At 56.2% G+C, this 14,912-nt stretch overlaps 1 protein-coding gene across 1 annotated transcript; it reads left to right on the forward strand.

The window, feature by feature from the left end:
• The first annotated feature begins 62 nt into the window (after positions 1–62).
• MFSD2B (MFSD2 lysolipid transporter B, sphingolipid) lies at positions 63–13,605 on the forward strand. The gene is given in 15 exon segments (XM_028099585.2): positions 63–312; positions 315–487; positions 3,485–3,610; positions 4,727–4,851; positions 5,428–5,551; positions 5,807–5,885; positions 5,969–6,099; positions 8,544–8,634; positions 8,748–8,869; positions 9,321–9,404; positions 9,713–9,793; positions 10,033–10,142; positions 10,511–10,654; positions 11,055–11,231; positions 12,785–13,605. Coding segments are annotated over 15 exon segments (1,842 nt in total). The 3' UTR covers positions 12,810–13,605.
• The last annotated feature ends 1,307 nt before the right edge of the window (positions 13,606–14,912 follow it).

Consider the following 14,912-nt stretch of genomic DNA (forward strand, 5'->3'; position numbering starts at 1 on the left):
GTTGTGAACCTTTTCAGCCATAGTCTAAACAAGTCAATTCTATTGCTTCGTTTTTCAAATAAATGGATCTGGCGGGTTTTCACCTGCGAGGATTTAGCAGGGTGTTCAGCGCGAACCGGCGCCGGCTCTCCCTCCCTCGGGGACCTGCCCCCAGGACAGCAGTCCCGAGGGACTTACCGGCCGTTACCCCCCCACCCCCACCCCCCGGCGAGTTCGGGCTCTTGGGGGAAATGGAACAGCGCCCTTCGAGCCTCCCCGCCGTCCCCCGCGTTGCCCGCGGCCCGCCCCTCGCCGCGCCGCGCCCACTCGGCCCCCGGAGCCGCCCTCCCCGCGGAAGCCGGGGCGCGGGCCGGGCGATAACGCCGCAGGGCCGCGGCCGCGGACGGAGCTGCCGTACGCCATGACCGCGTCCCCCGGAGCGCCCCGGGCCCCCGTGGACGAGGCGCCGCCGCCCCAGCCGGAAGCGCGCACCTCGGAGCGCAGCTCGGTGAGCTCAGGGCGAGGGCGAGGGGGGAGACGGGGCTGCGCGAGGGAGGCGGCGGAAAGGGGCGCTGGCCCCAGCCTTCAGGCTTCCGAGCCCCCCTAGTGGACTTTGACAGTGGAGAGCCGAGAGGCCGAGATACTCGGGAGCCCGAGAGAGAACAGGTTGGGAAACTGAGTCCTAGACAAGTGAAGTAACTTGTTGCATTGGTTCAGCGAGGCTGCCAGGACCAGCGCCAGTCTCTGGGTTCTTGATTCCCAAATTAGAGCTCTTGCCCGCTACAGTCCAGGTCTTCCCAGAGCTCTCGGGCACCCTGGGCAGGTAGGACTTCTCGGTGTGTGTGTCCGGTGGGGGGGGGGGGGGGCTGCCTCCCCTCCCCAGTCTCCTGGCACGTGGTGTGGGCTCAGCTAGCCCTGCACAGCCTGGCCCCGGACTTCTCCTGCAGACTGCCCCCAGAGACGACTTCCTGGCAAGTAGGCCCCCCAGTGAGGGTGGAGGGCAGGTGGGAAGCCAGGGGTGTCCTCAGGCCTTCCTTACCCCTGCGTGGATGGGGCCGGCACAAGCCGGCCAGGGTGGCTGTATGCAAGAAGGGGTAGGACTGCTGAGCTTTGTGCTGAACAAAGACCCATCGCTTGCTCCCTGCTCAATGCATCCATTGTCTGTGGCATCACTTCAACACCTGGATTCCCTTTGTCGACTCAGTGCTTCCTGTCAGACACCTCAGAGCAAAGGCTTGTGGCCCCCAAGAAAGAAAGTGAGATAGGGAGGCCCCCTGGGGACTCTCATTTTCCAGGGAAATTTAGAAATTCAGGGGGAGATGAATGGCAAGAGGGAAAACTGACGTTGAGAAAGAAGTGCCAGCATTTATTCTCATAACGACCTCTGCGGTGTATTTTCCACCCGGCTTTACATGCGAGGAACCGAAGCTCAGGCCCGGTGAGGTACCTTGCCCTGCATCACACGGCTAGAAGTGGCAGACAGAATTTGAATCCAAGTTAGTCCAACGCTAAAACTTGTGCTCGGTTAAATGTGAAAGGCTTATGATTTAAGTAGGTGAAACTGTCATCTGCAAGGCTCTGAGAGTAGTTCCAGCCGGAATTTCTCAATCTTTCAAGTGACTTCTCTGTGCCAGAAGCTTGCTAGGCACGTTTAGGGGGAAACAAGAGGCACATGGGGTGGGGTGGCGCTATCATGTTGGATTCTGCCTCTTATTAACAATTTCTGGAAATTGAAATAATGTTCACACAAATGTCAGAAAAGGAGATGACATCCTGCCTCGTGTGTGGTTTTCTTCTGCGGGCTAGGAAGAGTGTGCAAAGGATATGATAAACCCTTATCGGGCAAGAACTTCCCTTTAGAAGGGCCCATCTGGGGTGTCCTGCAAGATACTAAAATGGGTGAAGTCATAGTCCTCTCCACTCCCCCTCTCGTCCCCAAGCAAAGGATCAAAAGGAAGGATTCCCACCATCTTTTGAAGAAACAGCCTTTTACCTAGTGTCTTCATGACATTTATTTCTTCAACAAATACATATTGAGCACCTACTGTATACCACACATGGTTCTAGGTACTGGGGACATGGTGGTGAAAAAAAATTATAGCACATGCTCTCAGAGAGTTTACATTCTCGTGGGGAGAGGCAGGAAATAAATGAGAATGTATCAGGTATTAGGTGCACTAGAGAGAGAGTCAGGTAGTCAGGGAGGGCCTCTGTGAGGAGATGATTCGGGCTTGAATGGCAAGGCGTCAGCTCTGCAAAGACTCAGAGGAAGAGCCTTCTAGACAGAAGGAACAGGAAGTACAAAGGCCCTGAGGCAGCAACGGGCATGGTCATTTTGAGGCATAGCAAGGAAGCCACCAAGGTTGAGGAGAGCAATCCGAAGTGAGGTGGGGGTTGATAGGGTGGGCCCCTGTAGGCCATATGGGAAGGACTTGGAATCGTATTCAAACTGCAGTGGCAAGCTGTTGGAGAGTTTTAAGCAGAGACGAGACACCATCAAATTTATGTTATGAAAACATCACCTTGGCTGCTGGATAGAGAGTGGACAGTGGGGAATGAGAGCAGAAGCTGGGAAGCCACTTAGGGGACTACTGATAGATTTGGTGGGGAAATTGGGAAAGAGAAATCAAGGACTCCTAGGTTTATGGCCCGAGCTGCTGAGTGGACATTGGACATTGGAGCCATTTAATGCACTAGGGACAATAGGGTTAGGAGTTGGTTTAGGCAGTGGATGGAAATCAGGAGCTGTGTTTTGACCATGCTAAGCTGAAATGCCTGTTACGCAACCATGTGGGTCTGTGAGTAGGCAGTCGAATATTCCAGTCTGGAGTTCGCTGGATAACTTAGGGCTTATGAGATATATATCTATCTCCATGCACACGCACACATGCACACGTGTGCACGCGCACACACACACACACATTTGGAGTCATGAACATTACTTTATTTCAGTGGTGGGCTAGTAAACAGTGTCTCCAGAAAAATAAAGCAATTCTGATTTATAGTGTTTGCTGATTCCTGTGGTATAAATTCACCACAGCTGATTTCAGGCTGCCAATGGTTTGAGGACTGGCCGAAGTCCTGAACAGTTAACAGCCAGCTTCTGGACCAGATAACATTCAGCTTCATTTGCTCATCAAGACAACTCTTGAAGTTGGTAGGAATATTCTGTTTGACACAGGAGGCTTCGAGAAATACAGTGCTTTATTCAGTTCACTCTGACTTGCTGACTCAGAGAACAAAACAAACTGAGGGGGAAGCACTAAGAGGGAAATAGGGAGAACTTGTCCCGTGGGATGTGGGATCTTTGAGAGGTCATGGCTTAGGATTAATTTTTCCCTCTTTGTCTCACTTCCCTTTAAGATGATTTAGGACAAATGAGGACTGAGAGGTTACTGGAAAAGCCCTCAAGGGACCTCAGGATGCTTACGGAGGCTCAGGAGGATGTGGGGAACTGTTGTGTATCGGCACAGGTGGGGGGCTTAGCTCCTATGTCTCCCCTCAGGACAGCAGAGCCGCTCAGCTCTCCTTCTGTACCAAGGTGTGCTATGGCATTGGGGGGATCCCCAACCAGGTGGCCTCCAGCGCCACAGCCTTTTACCTGCAACTCTTCCTGCTCGATGTGGCCCAGGTGAGTGTGGGGAGCAGCCCAGGGCCCCCTGTTCCCATGTTCCTTGGTACCCAGTTCTCCCTCCCCAACCTGTACTTCACTGGATAGACAGCACTTCTGTCCCCAAACTGACAGTAAGCCAAATGCCTTTGAGGGCAACCCCCTTAAGGATGTTTATTGCAGGCTGTTTATGGTGAAAAATGGGGAAACAATATGAATGCCCAACAGTATAGAAGTAGTTGGATAATAAGTTGTGTAATATCCACATAATGGACGATTGTGTAGTCATTCAAAAGAACGAGCTAGATCTATACCAGTTGACTTGGAGGGATTTCCATGATGCACTGTCAAGTGAGAGAAGTTGCTTTTAGAGACGAGTATACAAATTGATCCCATTTTACCGAAATAAAGACATGCCTCATATATGTAGGTACATGCGTCTGTGTAAATATGGGATTCTACATAATTAAAATACAAGCATGAAGAAAATAAATTACAGAAGGATATTCACAGGCTGTTACTGTTGCCTATGGCAGGGGATGGTGGAGGAGAGAGGGTAAGCAGAAAAAAAGATTTCTCGTATAGTACCCATGATTTTGTTAAATGACACTGATGTGATCTCATTTATGTAAAATTATAAATTATGAATGCACATAAATAAATGCCTGAAAGGGTGATCACCAAAATGCTCTGGCAGTTGTCTCAGGGTGAGGGGATTTCAGATGAGCTTTGCTCAATATTTTTCTGTACTGTTTGAATGTTTTTATAATGAGTGTGTCATTTATGTAATCAGAAAAATGAATAAAACATTGTCATTGTGAAACGAAAAGTCTACCTCTGTCCCCCTTCTTGCACAGATGAGGGTCCCCGAGCCTTCTCCAAAAGCGACTGGGCAGGAATGGTAACGGGAACATGCCAGCCTGTGGCTGTCAGCCCCTCCCCTGCCCCTCTCTTCCCTAGCTCAGGTGTGTCCCAGAGCCTTCTGGATTTGTGTCCTGGGAAAGAGACCCCATAGACCTTTACACAGCGGCTCTGCCCCCTGCCAGGTTCCCAGCGCTTTCTCCTGGCAGGTGGGCAGGCCCAGACACCCTCTCTGACTCCGCCAGGCCTCAACCATCCTCCACCTGTGCTTTTCAGGTCTCTGCTGCCCAGGTGTCACTTGTCCTGTTTGGAGGGAAGGTGTCTGGGGCAGCTGCCGACCCTGTGGCTGGGTACTTCATCAGCAGAAGCAGGAGGACAGGGGCTGGACACCTCATGCCCTGGTGAGCAGCCCCACGGTCCTCAGGGTCCTGGCTTCCAACCCTGGCCTGCGGCCACTGTGTTTGTCACAGTCCTGCTTCTTAGTGGAAACCCCTGGGGACAGTGAGAGGACAAGACGGTAACAGGTGATGTCACGGGACTAGGTCAGGCTGAGCCATGCAGGAGTTCAGAGACATTCTTGGGGGCTCTCCGTCACCAGGAGGCACAGGGCTGCACAAAGCCTCCTAGGCTCCCCGGCCTAGATCCAGGGGTCTGTGTGTGGCCAGGGTGGGCTGGAGGTCTTGGAAGTCCTCACAAAGGAAATAGGACTCCCTGATGCTCCAGGGCCCTGGATACAGGGAATGGCAACGCCAATCCCCAGGTGCCCCGGAGCTCTGCAGTGAGTGGCCCCACACCCCAGGCTGCCGGGGCATCCATCCGCCACCCCTCCCTCTCCTCCTCCATGGTGAGCACCCTGGCAGCCCCAGCCTAGGGCTCCTGCTCGGGGCAGAGGACTTAGGCCCAGAAGGGTGTGGTTGTTTCAGGTTTGCCCTTCGTGTCCCCCCTCCTGGTCCTCCACGCCCGCTCTGCTTCCACAGGGTGCTGGGCTGCACGCCCTTCATCACCGTGGCCTACTTCCTCCTGTGGTTCCTGCCCCCCTTCACCAGCCTGCGGGGCCTCTGGTACACGAGCTTCTACTGCCTGTTCCAGGCCCTGGCCACGGTAAGCCGGTGCTCCCACCCCCACCCCTACCCCCGGGCCGGGGCTTGAACTCCTGGAACCCCATTGCCGGCCAGTGGCCACTGTAAAGTGTGTGCGGAGGGGAGAGGGTAGGTGGCCCCGAGGGACCCACTGCCCGCCCCCTGCTCACCCCTCTGGCCTTGGGGGCATCAGCCGGGACCGGCCAGCCTGGGGCGGCGGGGCTGGGACTGGGGGCCGAGGGGGGCCAGCCTGAGCCCGGCGCCCGGGCGTCCGCAGTTCTTCCAGGTGCCCTACGCGGCGCTCACCATGCTGCTGACCCCCTGCCCGAGGGAGCGGGACTCGGCCACGGCGTACCGTGAGTGCGGGCGTGCGGTCGGGCGGGGACGCCGCAGCCCCTGGGCCGGCCAGCGCCCGTCACCCGGCGCCGCTCTGTCGCAGGGATGACCATGGAGATGGCGGGGACGCTGATGGGAGCCGCCGTCCACGGGCTCATCGTGGCGGGCGCCCACAGGCCGCACAGGTGCGAGGACGCGGCGCTCGCCGGGCCGCTCGCCGTCTCCCCCGACGCGGTGAGTGCCCCCGCGGGGAGGCGTCGCTCGCCTTCTCCCTCCCGCTCCTCCAGCCGTTATCAGCCTCTCCACCCGCTCCCCGCCCCGCGTCCTCCGTCCGGCCGACCCCGCTTCTCCGCCCGGGCGCCTTCTCAGCGGGAAGCAACAGATCGCAGAGCAGCAGGCGGGGAGAGGGGTGGGGAAGGGCCACGGGCAGAGGCAGGGGCAGGGGAGAGGGTCTGGCGTCCCTGCGGCGCGCTGGGTAACGCCCCCCTCCGTGGCCCGTCGCACCCCGCCCTGAATAGGGGCCCTGCTCCCCAGCCTCACCCCCGGTGTGCACGCACGAGGGAAACCTGGAAGCAGTCCCCCTTCCTCTCCCGGCAAACCACCTCTCTCTTCAGCAGCTAAGGCACGTGCCTCTATGTTACCCGTCCAGTTCAGCTATTTTCCCCTTAAGCAAACGGTAGCACTGTCCGCCAGAACCCCAGGAGCCAACACTTACTCCTCCCTCTCCAGCCATTACCCCCACTCCAACCCATTACCAAAGCCGATGCCCGTGTTGGGCCCCAGATCTTCTGGACCTTGCATCCCCAACATCTCCCGGTCACCCCAGCACCGCATCAGCCTCCCACACGGTACCCCAGCCTCCAGCCAGGCGGGGTGACTCTGTAAACGAGTTCCAACATGGCTGGCGCTCACCTTCAGGACCCAACCCAGGCTGCCCCTCCGCAGCTCCGGCGCGGGGCCTCTCCTCAGTGTTCTCTGCATCATTCTTCTTTGCTCATTTAAAAAATAGTTCAGATTTATAAAATATACAGCTGTGGTTCTCAAAGTGTGCTCCCTGGGCAACAGCTGCAGCAGAGCCGCATCACCCGGAAACTTAGCAAGGCCAACTCTTGGGCCCCACCCATAACTGGTGCTTTACAAATTTGGGGAGGGGGCCAGCGGTCTATATTTGAACAAGCCCTCCAGGGGATTCTGCCCCCCCGCCCCGAGCGTTTGAGAATCGATGATGTGAGACTAATACCACATCATGGCCCAGCACCCACACAGTGAAGTCCTGTGTATCCATACGCAGACCCATCTGCAAGGCCAGCTACTAATACATCTGCAGACACATTCTGCCCATGTACGGTGCGAAATGAAAACGCCGGGCTCTAGAGAGAGCAGGGAAGCCAGTCTCTCCTTCCCATGGCCCACTGCCCTAACCAAGGGATTGCTTGGGTCGAGGTGCATGAGCGGCCCCACCCAGGTGCCCTCAGACCCATCATGGCTGCCGGCCTAGGGCCAGAAGGTTGTGGCCTTGCCCCTCCCAGATGGACTCTCCCATGTACGCCTAGGCCCCCACTCAGGTCTCCACAGGCCCTATCCCCAAAGGTCACTCTCTAGCTGGGGGTGACAGTGGTCTTGGGTTGGCCTGGCCTGGAGTGCAAAGGAATGGGCAGCAGGAGGCTGAGAACTCCACCCCTAGAGGTGGAGCCTCGTGTGGGCCAAGGCACAAAGCCTCAGGGAGCTCCTGCTGTGTCGTCCCATTGGCTTCACTTACAAAACACAGATTCAGAGTTAAAATGATCAAGCGTTTCAAGACAGTGAGAGCAGAGCCTTAAGGCCTACCACAGCTCCCTCCTGAATGTGGGGTCCTGTGCAACTGTGCGGAGCCCACCCACGGGAGGCCCTGTCCACCTCCTTCTTCCTTTCCCTCCCCAGAGACAGCCTCAGCCTGGGCAGGTGACTGTTACTCCCATGCATGTCTTTACATGGATTTTTTTTTTATAAAGATTTTATTTATTTAATTGACAGAGAGAGAGAGACAGAGAGAGAGGGAACACCAGCAGGGGGAGTGGGAGAGGGAAAAGCAGGCTTCCCGCCGAGCAGGGAGCCCGATGCCGGGCTCGATCCCAGGACCCTGGGATCATGACCTGAGCCGAAGGCAGTCGCTTAACCAACTGAGCCACCCAGGCGCCCCTACATGGATTTTATTACTCAGATATCTTCCCCTGGACGACAGGTAGCACCATTTCTCTTTTCGCCCTTTATCTGGGTTCTCGTGCCCTCCACTGTGCTGTAGCTGTCTGCTCGTGAGTCTGTCTTCCACACCCGAAGCCCCTCATTAGGGATGGACAGGAGTCACATATTCATCCCTGTAACCTCAGGGTCTAGCATGCAGAAGTGCTACCAATGAATGTTTGCCTTAAAAAAATGAGAAAGAGAGAGAGGAGGGGCTCTGACCTCTGGTGGCATGGATGCCCTCCTCTTCATGCAGGAGGCACAGGGGCAGCAGAAGGGCCGTTCTGGGCCCAGAGATCTCCATCTCCTGCTCTGCTGGTTGGGAGGAGAGGCACCCAGCATCCCTGGACTTGGGCTGAGGGTCCCTCTGCCCTATCGGGAAGTGCTCTTGCCCTGGGTGCCCCCACTTCCGTAGGCTGGAGACATCACCCCCACCCCAGTTCTGTCCTGTCCCACAGACTCGTCTCTACTCCACTGCAGCCGCCGTGCTTGCTCTGACCTACCCCGTGTGCACTGGTTTGCTCTGCCTCGGGGTGAAGGAGAGACCAGGTAAGGGGGTGCAGTCAGAGTGTGGGAAGCCGGAGCTGGGACAGGATTCCTCTTGGGCCTGGGTTTTGGTTTTGAACTCTGCCAAGCCCGAGTGTTACTTTCCCGTGTTGCAGACTCCTCTGCCCCAGCCTCAGGCCAAGGCCTGAGCTTCCTGGCTGGGCTGGGCCTCGCTGTCCGGCACCCGCCCTACCTAAAGCTGGGGATCTCCTTCCTGTTCATCTCAGCAGCCATTCAGGTACCTCTAGGCCTTGGCTCTGGCCATACTGACCCTGTGTAGGTTCAGGTTCCGCCTCTCAGCTCCACCAACCAGAGTTAGGCTTAAGTATAGAGAAATGGTGGCTGGCACGGGTTCCAGAGAGTCTGGTGCAGGGAGGAGAGAGACCCAGATAGAGCTTGTGGGACCAGGAAGGGTCAAGGCCTAGACACCAGGCAGCTGACAAAATCTGGGTAGTGAGGTCCACTAGCTGGGAAAGGGAGAGCATGGACTAAGAATAGTAGTTATACCTGTTTCGGGGCTGAGTGTCCTTTGTGGGGGAGGGGACTGCATGATGCATGATGCATGATGATGGCAGCAACTGGTGTTTGAGGTCCCAAAGAAGAGGCCAGGCGTGCAACCTAGGCCTTGCCCTTGACTTCTGAGTTCCTGCCATTCCCGATACATGCCCACTTCCTGTTGGCCTCCTCAGGTGGAGCAGAGCTACCTGGTCCTGTTCTGTACACATGCGTCCCGGCTCCATGATCACGTCCAGAGCGTGGTGCTAACCATCCTGGTGAGTGGTCCTGGGGTGGCGGAGACAAGCTCCCTCAGCGACCTGAGTTGGGGACCTGTGTGGTTCTTGACAAGACACGTGTAGCCAGAATTCCGGTCAACATTCTGGACTCCTCTGTGATCTTAGTCACCTGCACTCCAGCAAAGGGTGGGATCGAGGCTGGGGTCATGAAGTTCATAGCCACTGGTTCCAACCAGGGTGCAAAGTCAAGGTCGAGCATCCCATGTAAAAGCCAGGGCTTCTGGAACCTGGGTGGGTTAAGGCATTGGCAACACAGTCCGGGCTGGGATGATTCTGTCTGTTCATAGGTCTCGGCTGTGCTGAGCACCCCGCTGTGGGAGTGGGTCCTACAACGATTTGGGAAGAAGACTTCAGCCTTCGGGATCTGTGTGAGTGAGGCAAGAAGCAAGGCCTGGGGGGAGGCTACAGGGAAGGTGGCAGGGTCAGGGAGGTGGCCTTGGAGCCGGAGCCTCCTGAGGGCTGGCAGGACTGATCTGTACTTGCTTGTGTCTTCAGGCCCTAGCAAAGGACCAGGCGCAGGGGTTATAAGTAAAGATCGGTGAGTGTGGGGATGAACGAGCAAGTCAGGGGCAGGTGGAAGGATCAGCTGGCACATCTGTCTCCCCAGATGATGGTGCCTTTTGCAATCCTGTTGGCTGCTGTGCCCACTGCACCTGTGGCATATGTGGTGGCCTTTGTATCTGGCGTGAGCATTGCTGTGTCCTTGCTGCTACCCTGGTAGGCTGGGTGAGGGGAAAGGGATGTGGAGCTTCACGTCCTTCCTAGTGGGTGTGCCCTCTTTCACATCCACCTGTTGCCCCAGGCCCCTTGTGCCCAGCCTGTGCTGGGGATGGGCTGTCCCACCTGCAGGAGATGGAGGCCAACAGCTCCATCCTTGGAGCACTCCTGGAAGGGCACCAGATGGCAGGAATGGTGGGCAGCTGTGTTGGGGGAAGGGGCTATCGCCGGGCTCTCTGTGGGCCAGTCCTGGTCCTGGGCAGCAGGAACCCAAGGATGACTCTGACTTGCTCTCTGTCCCCAGAGAGCTCTCGGGCTGGTGGCTATCAAGGGGATAAAAGGGGTAATTCTGCAGCCCTCTCCCCCAGGTCCATGCTTCCAGATGTGGTGGATGCCTTCCAGCAGCAGCACCAGCATGGCCCAGGCCTAGAGACCATCTTCTATTCATCCTATGTCTTCTTCACCAAGCTTTCTGGCGCAGGCGCCCTGGGCATCTCCACTCTCAGTCTGGAGTGAGTCCCAGGGTTGGGCTGTTCTAGAGGAACGAGCAACGAACGAGTAGGGTGGGAAGAAGAAGGCAGGGTCCTCCACCCTAGTGGCCAGGGGCCACCCGCTCGTCTGCTCTTCAGAGAGTGTAGGGCAACACCTGCCCTGGCTTTCTCCGCACCCATGACAGAGAGGGGACTTTCTTGGGGGCTGTGACCCTCCTGAAGCCCCAGCTCCCCACATTCTCAGTTCTGTCAGAGCTCCCTGGCCAGCCCATTCCCTCAACTCTCTCTTCCACTATGGTTAAGCTGATCTGGCCAGGAGATGACGCCTACTTTCAGGGCAATGTGGGGGTGGGGTATCGGGGACCCCTCCTGCCAGGCCCGCTGGGATCTCAGCTGGGTGCGTGGGATGCTCTTTCTCCAGGTTTGCGGGCTATGAGGCAGGAGCCTGCAAGCAGGCGGAGCCAGTGGTGGTGACCCTCAAGGTCCTCATCGGGGTCGTGCCCACCTGCATGATCCTCACCGGTCTGTGCATCCTCATGGTTGGCCCCACTCCAAAGGTGCCCAGCCAGGACCCTTCCCGCCGGCAGAGTCTTCAGAGGTAGGCACCCCATGCACATGGGTACACACAGCAGGGTACCAACACCCAGGGACGCACAAACGTGCCCCGGTGTGAGACTGACTAACGGGTCCACAGTTGTCCCTGAGGCATTTACGCAGTCGAACGCTCCTGCCTCTGCAGACTCTTCCTGCAGACTCATCACTCTTCGGTGATGCCATATGTTCCTGGGTTTTTTCCTTTTTTTTTAAAGATTTATTTAGTTATTTTTGAGAGAGAGTGAGTGAGAGCCTGAGTTGTGGGGGCGGGGAGCAGAGGGAGAGGAAGAGAAGCAGACTCCCCGCAGAGCACGGAACCCAACACGGGGCTTGATCTTATGACCCTGAGATCATGACCTGAGCTGAAACCAACTGAGCCACCTGGGTGCTCCTGGATTTTCGTTCTTTTTTTAAAGATTTTATTTATTTATTTGTCAGAGAGCGAGAGCACGCACAAGCAGGGGGAGTGGGAGAGGGAGACGCAGACTCCGTGCTGAGCGGGGAGCCCGATGCGGGGCTCGATCCCAGGACCCTGGGATCATGACCTGAGCAGAAGGCAGATGCTTCACTGACTGAGCCACCCAGGCGCCCCCTCCTGGATTTTCTTCAGCTGCTCTGCACGTCCCTTCTCAGTCTCCCCCCTCTCGATTATCCGTTGGCTGTAGTATGGAAGGGCTCCCCCCTTGGCCCTGCTCTCTTTGCTCTCCATAAAGCCAGGTGCCTCGTCCACTTGCTTGATCTCGAGCCCCTCCTGTGCTTCGTGACTCCTAAAGCTGCCCCTACCCCCGGACTCCCTTCAAGTTCCGGATCCACGTGTCTGGCTCTCATTGGCACGTCTCCACCCAATGTCCCACAAGCATGGAGTCACTTTCAAAGAGCCCTGAACTACTGAACTCATCTTCTTTCCCCATGGGCCTCCTCCTCCTGTGATGGCGCCATCCTCCCGCCTGGGAGCCGAAAGCTGGGTCTTCTACTCTTTCCCCCACAGACTGTGCCGAGCTGCGCCCTGAACCTTGTTCTCCCGGCTTCCAGGGCACTGATCCTGCTCCCCAGGGCTGGGAGGCCTGCCGGCTGGCTTGCCCAGTGGACTGTGGGGATCTTGGAGCCGGGGCTGGGTTTTATTCGTTTCTGCGTGCCCAGCCCAGCACAGAGGCCAAGGCCACGCTGGTGCCGCAGTGTCAGGACGTCTGGGCTGGCAGCTGTCACAAGCACATGGCCGCCTGTTTGGAGGCCACCAATACCAGCGCACATCCACACAGAGGAACACACGGGATTGGCAGGAAGTGACACTGTCATCGGCCCCTCGTTCTCGGTGTGGATGGCTCAATCTCTGGCCCAGGAACACTGAGGCCACACGCACACTCGGAGTGACACGCAGATAGGGAATTGCTGGATGGACTTGGCGAAAAACAGGGGCTGTAGCTTTATTCTAGGGGTGGGGGAGGGAGGAGCTGCTAGGGAGGCGGGGAGCGCCACTGTCACGTCCATAGGGGTCCGTGTTCCGACACAGTCCCCCTCCGCCCTCATCTGTCTCTTTGGTTTCTTTCCCTTTTACAGGAGGACCAGCTACAGCCTCGCTTGAGGGCTGACCTTGTGTGGGCTGGAACAGCAGGAGCCGGCATCTTCAGGGCTCGGAGTCCCTCTTTCTTCTCAGTCCCTTAGCGCACCAACTTCGAAGGTTACACGTGACCTGTCTCTTCCCCTGGGATATGGAGTCTTCAGGCACACCTCCTGAAGGGATTGGCCTGGGCCCCAGGACCCTCGCCTGCCACTTCTTGCTTGTTGAGCACAGACCAGGTCAGATAGGCCTGTGCCCCGGACCACCCAGCTCCAGGTAACCTTGACCTGGAAAGCATCCCAAGAGCAACTATTCCTGGGAAAAGGAAGCCCCACAACTTGCTCACCCGACAGGACAGACGCACAGACCTCCTGTTCTTCCCGATGCTCCAGTGGACATCTGAGAGGCTGACAGGCACCACACGAATGGGCAGAGTGGGGACAGACGGACATGTTAGGGATGACATCAGGAGAGACACAGATAGAGGCATTGAAACCAACAGACCCCAGAGGGAGCAAATGGGGACAGCAGGTGGGGAGGAGACTGAGCTGGACATGAGAGGCATTTCTCAAGGCTTTAGGCTTGTTCAGATAAGCCGGCAACAGTTTCTGGAATCAGACACAGACTGATATTGAGCTACCAAACATCAATCATTTTTAGGAACAAAAGTTTTTTTTGTGGAAATACTTTTCTGAAATTGTATCTTACAAAGGCACAGGGACCACAGTTTTCTAAAGGCTGTATCTTTGGGGAAGAAAGATCCACTGAGGTTTATTTTAAAAATATATATGTATATATATATTAAAGGCTTTATCTTCTATTGAGTCTGTAAAATACAACTGTGGCCATCCCTCTCATCCCACCTCCTGGGTAACCACGACCCAAGAAGGGAAGGGGGAGGGTGCCTGATGTCACTGCCCCTGGCTACGTCTCCTTAGCCACACACCCCTGACCCTGCATTTCCTCAGACCAGAGATGGCCATGTGGGAGGTGGGTTCCTTCTTTCCGTTGGAAGAGATAAGAAGTGGAGACTCTAGAGTAGCCCAGGGCAGCAGGCTGCAGTGGGCTACAGAGGGGTTGGGGAACCCATGAGAGTCCTGATGCCCCCCCCATCAACTACCAGAGAAGCCAAGACACCTAAAGAGGTGACCAGGAGGTGCAGACATGCCCTGCCTCTGTCCCCTCCATGGGGTCAGTTTTCCGGAGCCCCGACCCAGGGCTTAGGCCCCCTTCCACTTCCTCATTAGACCTTTGGCTGCCTCTTAGTTCCAGACTCGCACGTAAGACTGCCAGAGCTCAGACTCACACTCAGACAGGATATACCCCTCGAAGCATGAAACATCTTGCTTCCTCCATGAACACCGTAGCCCAAAAAGGAACCTGACCTCAGAGTGAGAGTGCATGGTGTGACCTGGTCTGTATGATGACTGAACTCTCCGCCCTTGTGCCACTGACATGGGTATCTGATCCTTGAGGTCATAGGGCATCAGGGAAAGAGCTGGGTCCACTTCTTTTCATTGCCCATCTGACTTAGGAACGGGCTGACAGGAAGCTCTGCTCACCCCTGGCTGGGCATGGCACACACGCACACGCACAACGGTTTCTCAGCAATGGAAAATCACTGGCTGTGGGGACACAGTACCTGCTAAGACAGGAGGCAACATAAGGTTTCTACCATGTTGCCATGCTGTGCTTTGGAAACATGGGCAGTGCAGGTAGGATCAGAAGCTTGTGCCAAATTTTATGTTACTCCCAGGAGTGCAGTCTCAAGGAGCCAAATTATACTATCTAAATACAGCTGCAGGGGGCCACCTCTGGGTTAGAGGGTTTAGATCTCAGAGACAGGAGGTGATAAGGGGCTGCCCAAAATGTATTATTCCATTTCTCCCTCACAGCAGCCCTATGAAGCAGGTACTATTATTCTCATTTTCAGATGAGGCTGACAGAGATTAAGTAACTTGCCTAAGGTCGACTGGCGGCAGCAATGGCCTTGAACCTAAGTGGGCCTGACTCCAAAGCCTGTGGAGGTAGCTGGTATTGAACACATTTATTGGAGGAACAGCTGATGTACAGACTTTGGTGCCACCAGGACAGTTCCTCCTCTGAAACCAAATGCCAGCATCCCCT

The sequence above is a fragment of the Eumetopias jubatus genome, unplaced genomic scaffold, assembly GCF_037043125.1.
Source record: "Eumetopias jubatus isolate StellerSeaLion01/CBP00866 unplaced genomic scaffold, mEumJub1_p1.0 scaffold_9, whole genome shotgun sequence".
Classification (NCBI taxonomy): Eukaryota; Metazoa; Chordata; class Mammalia; order Carnivora; family Otariidae; genus Eumetopias; species Eumetopias jubatus.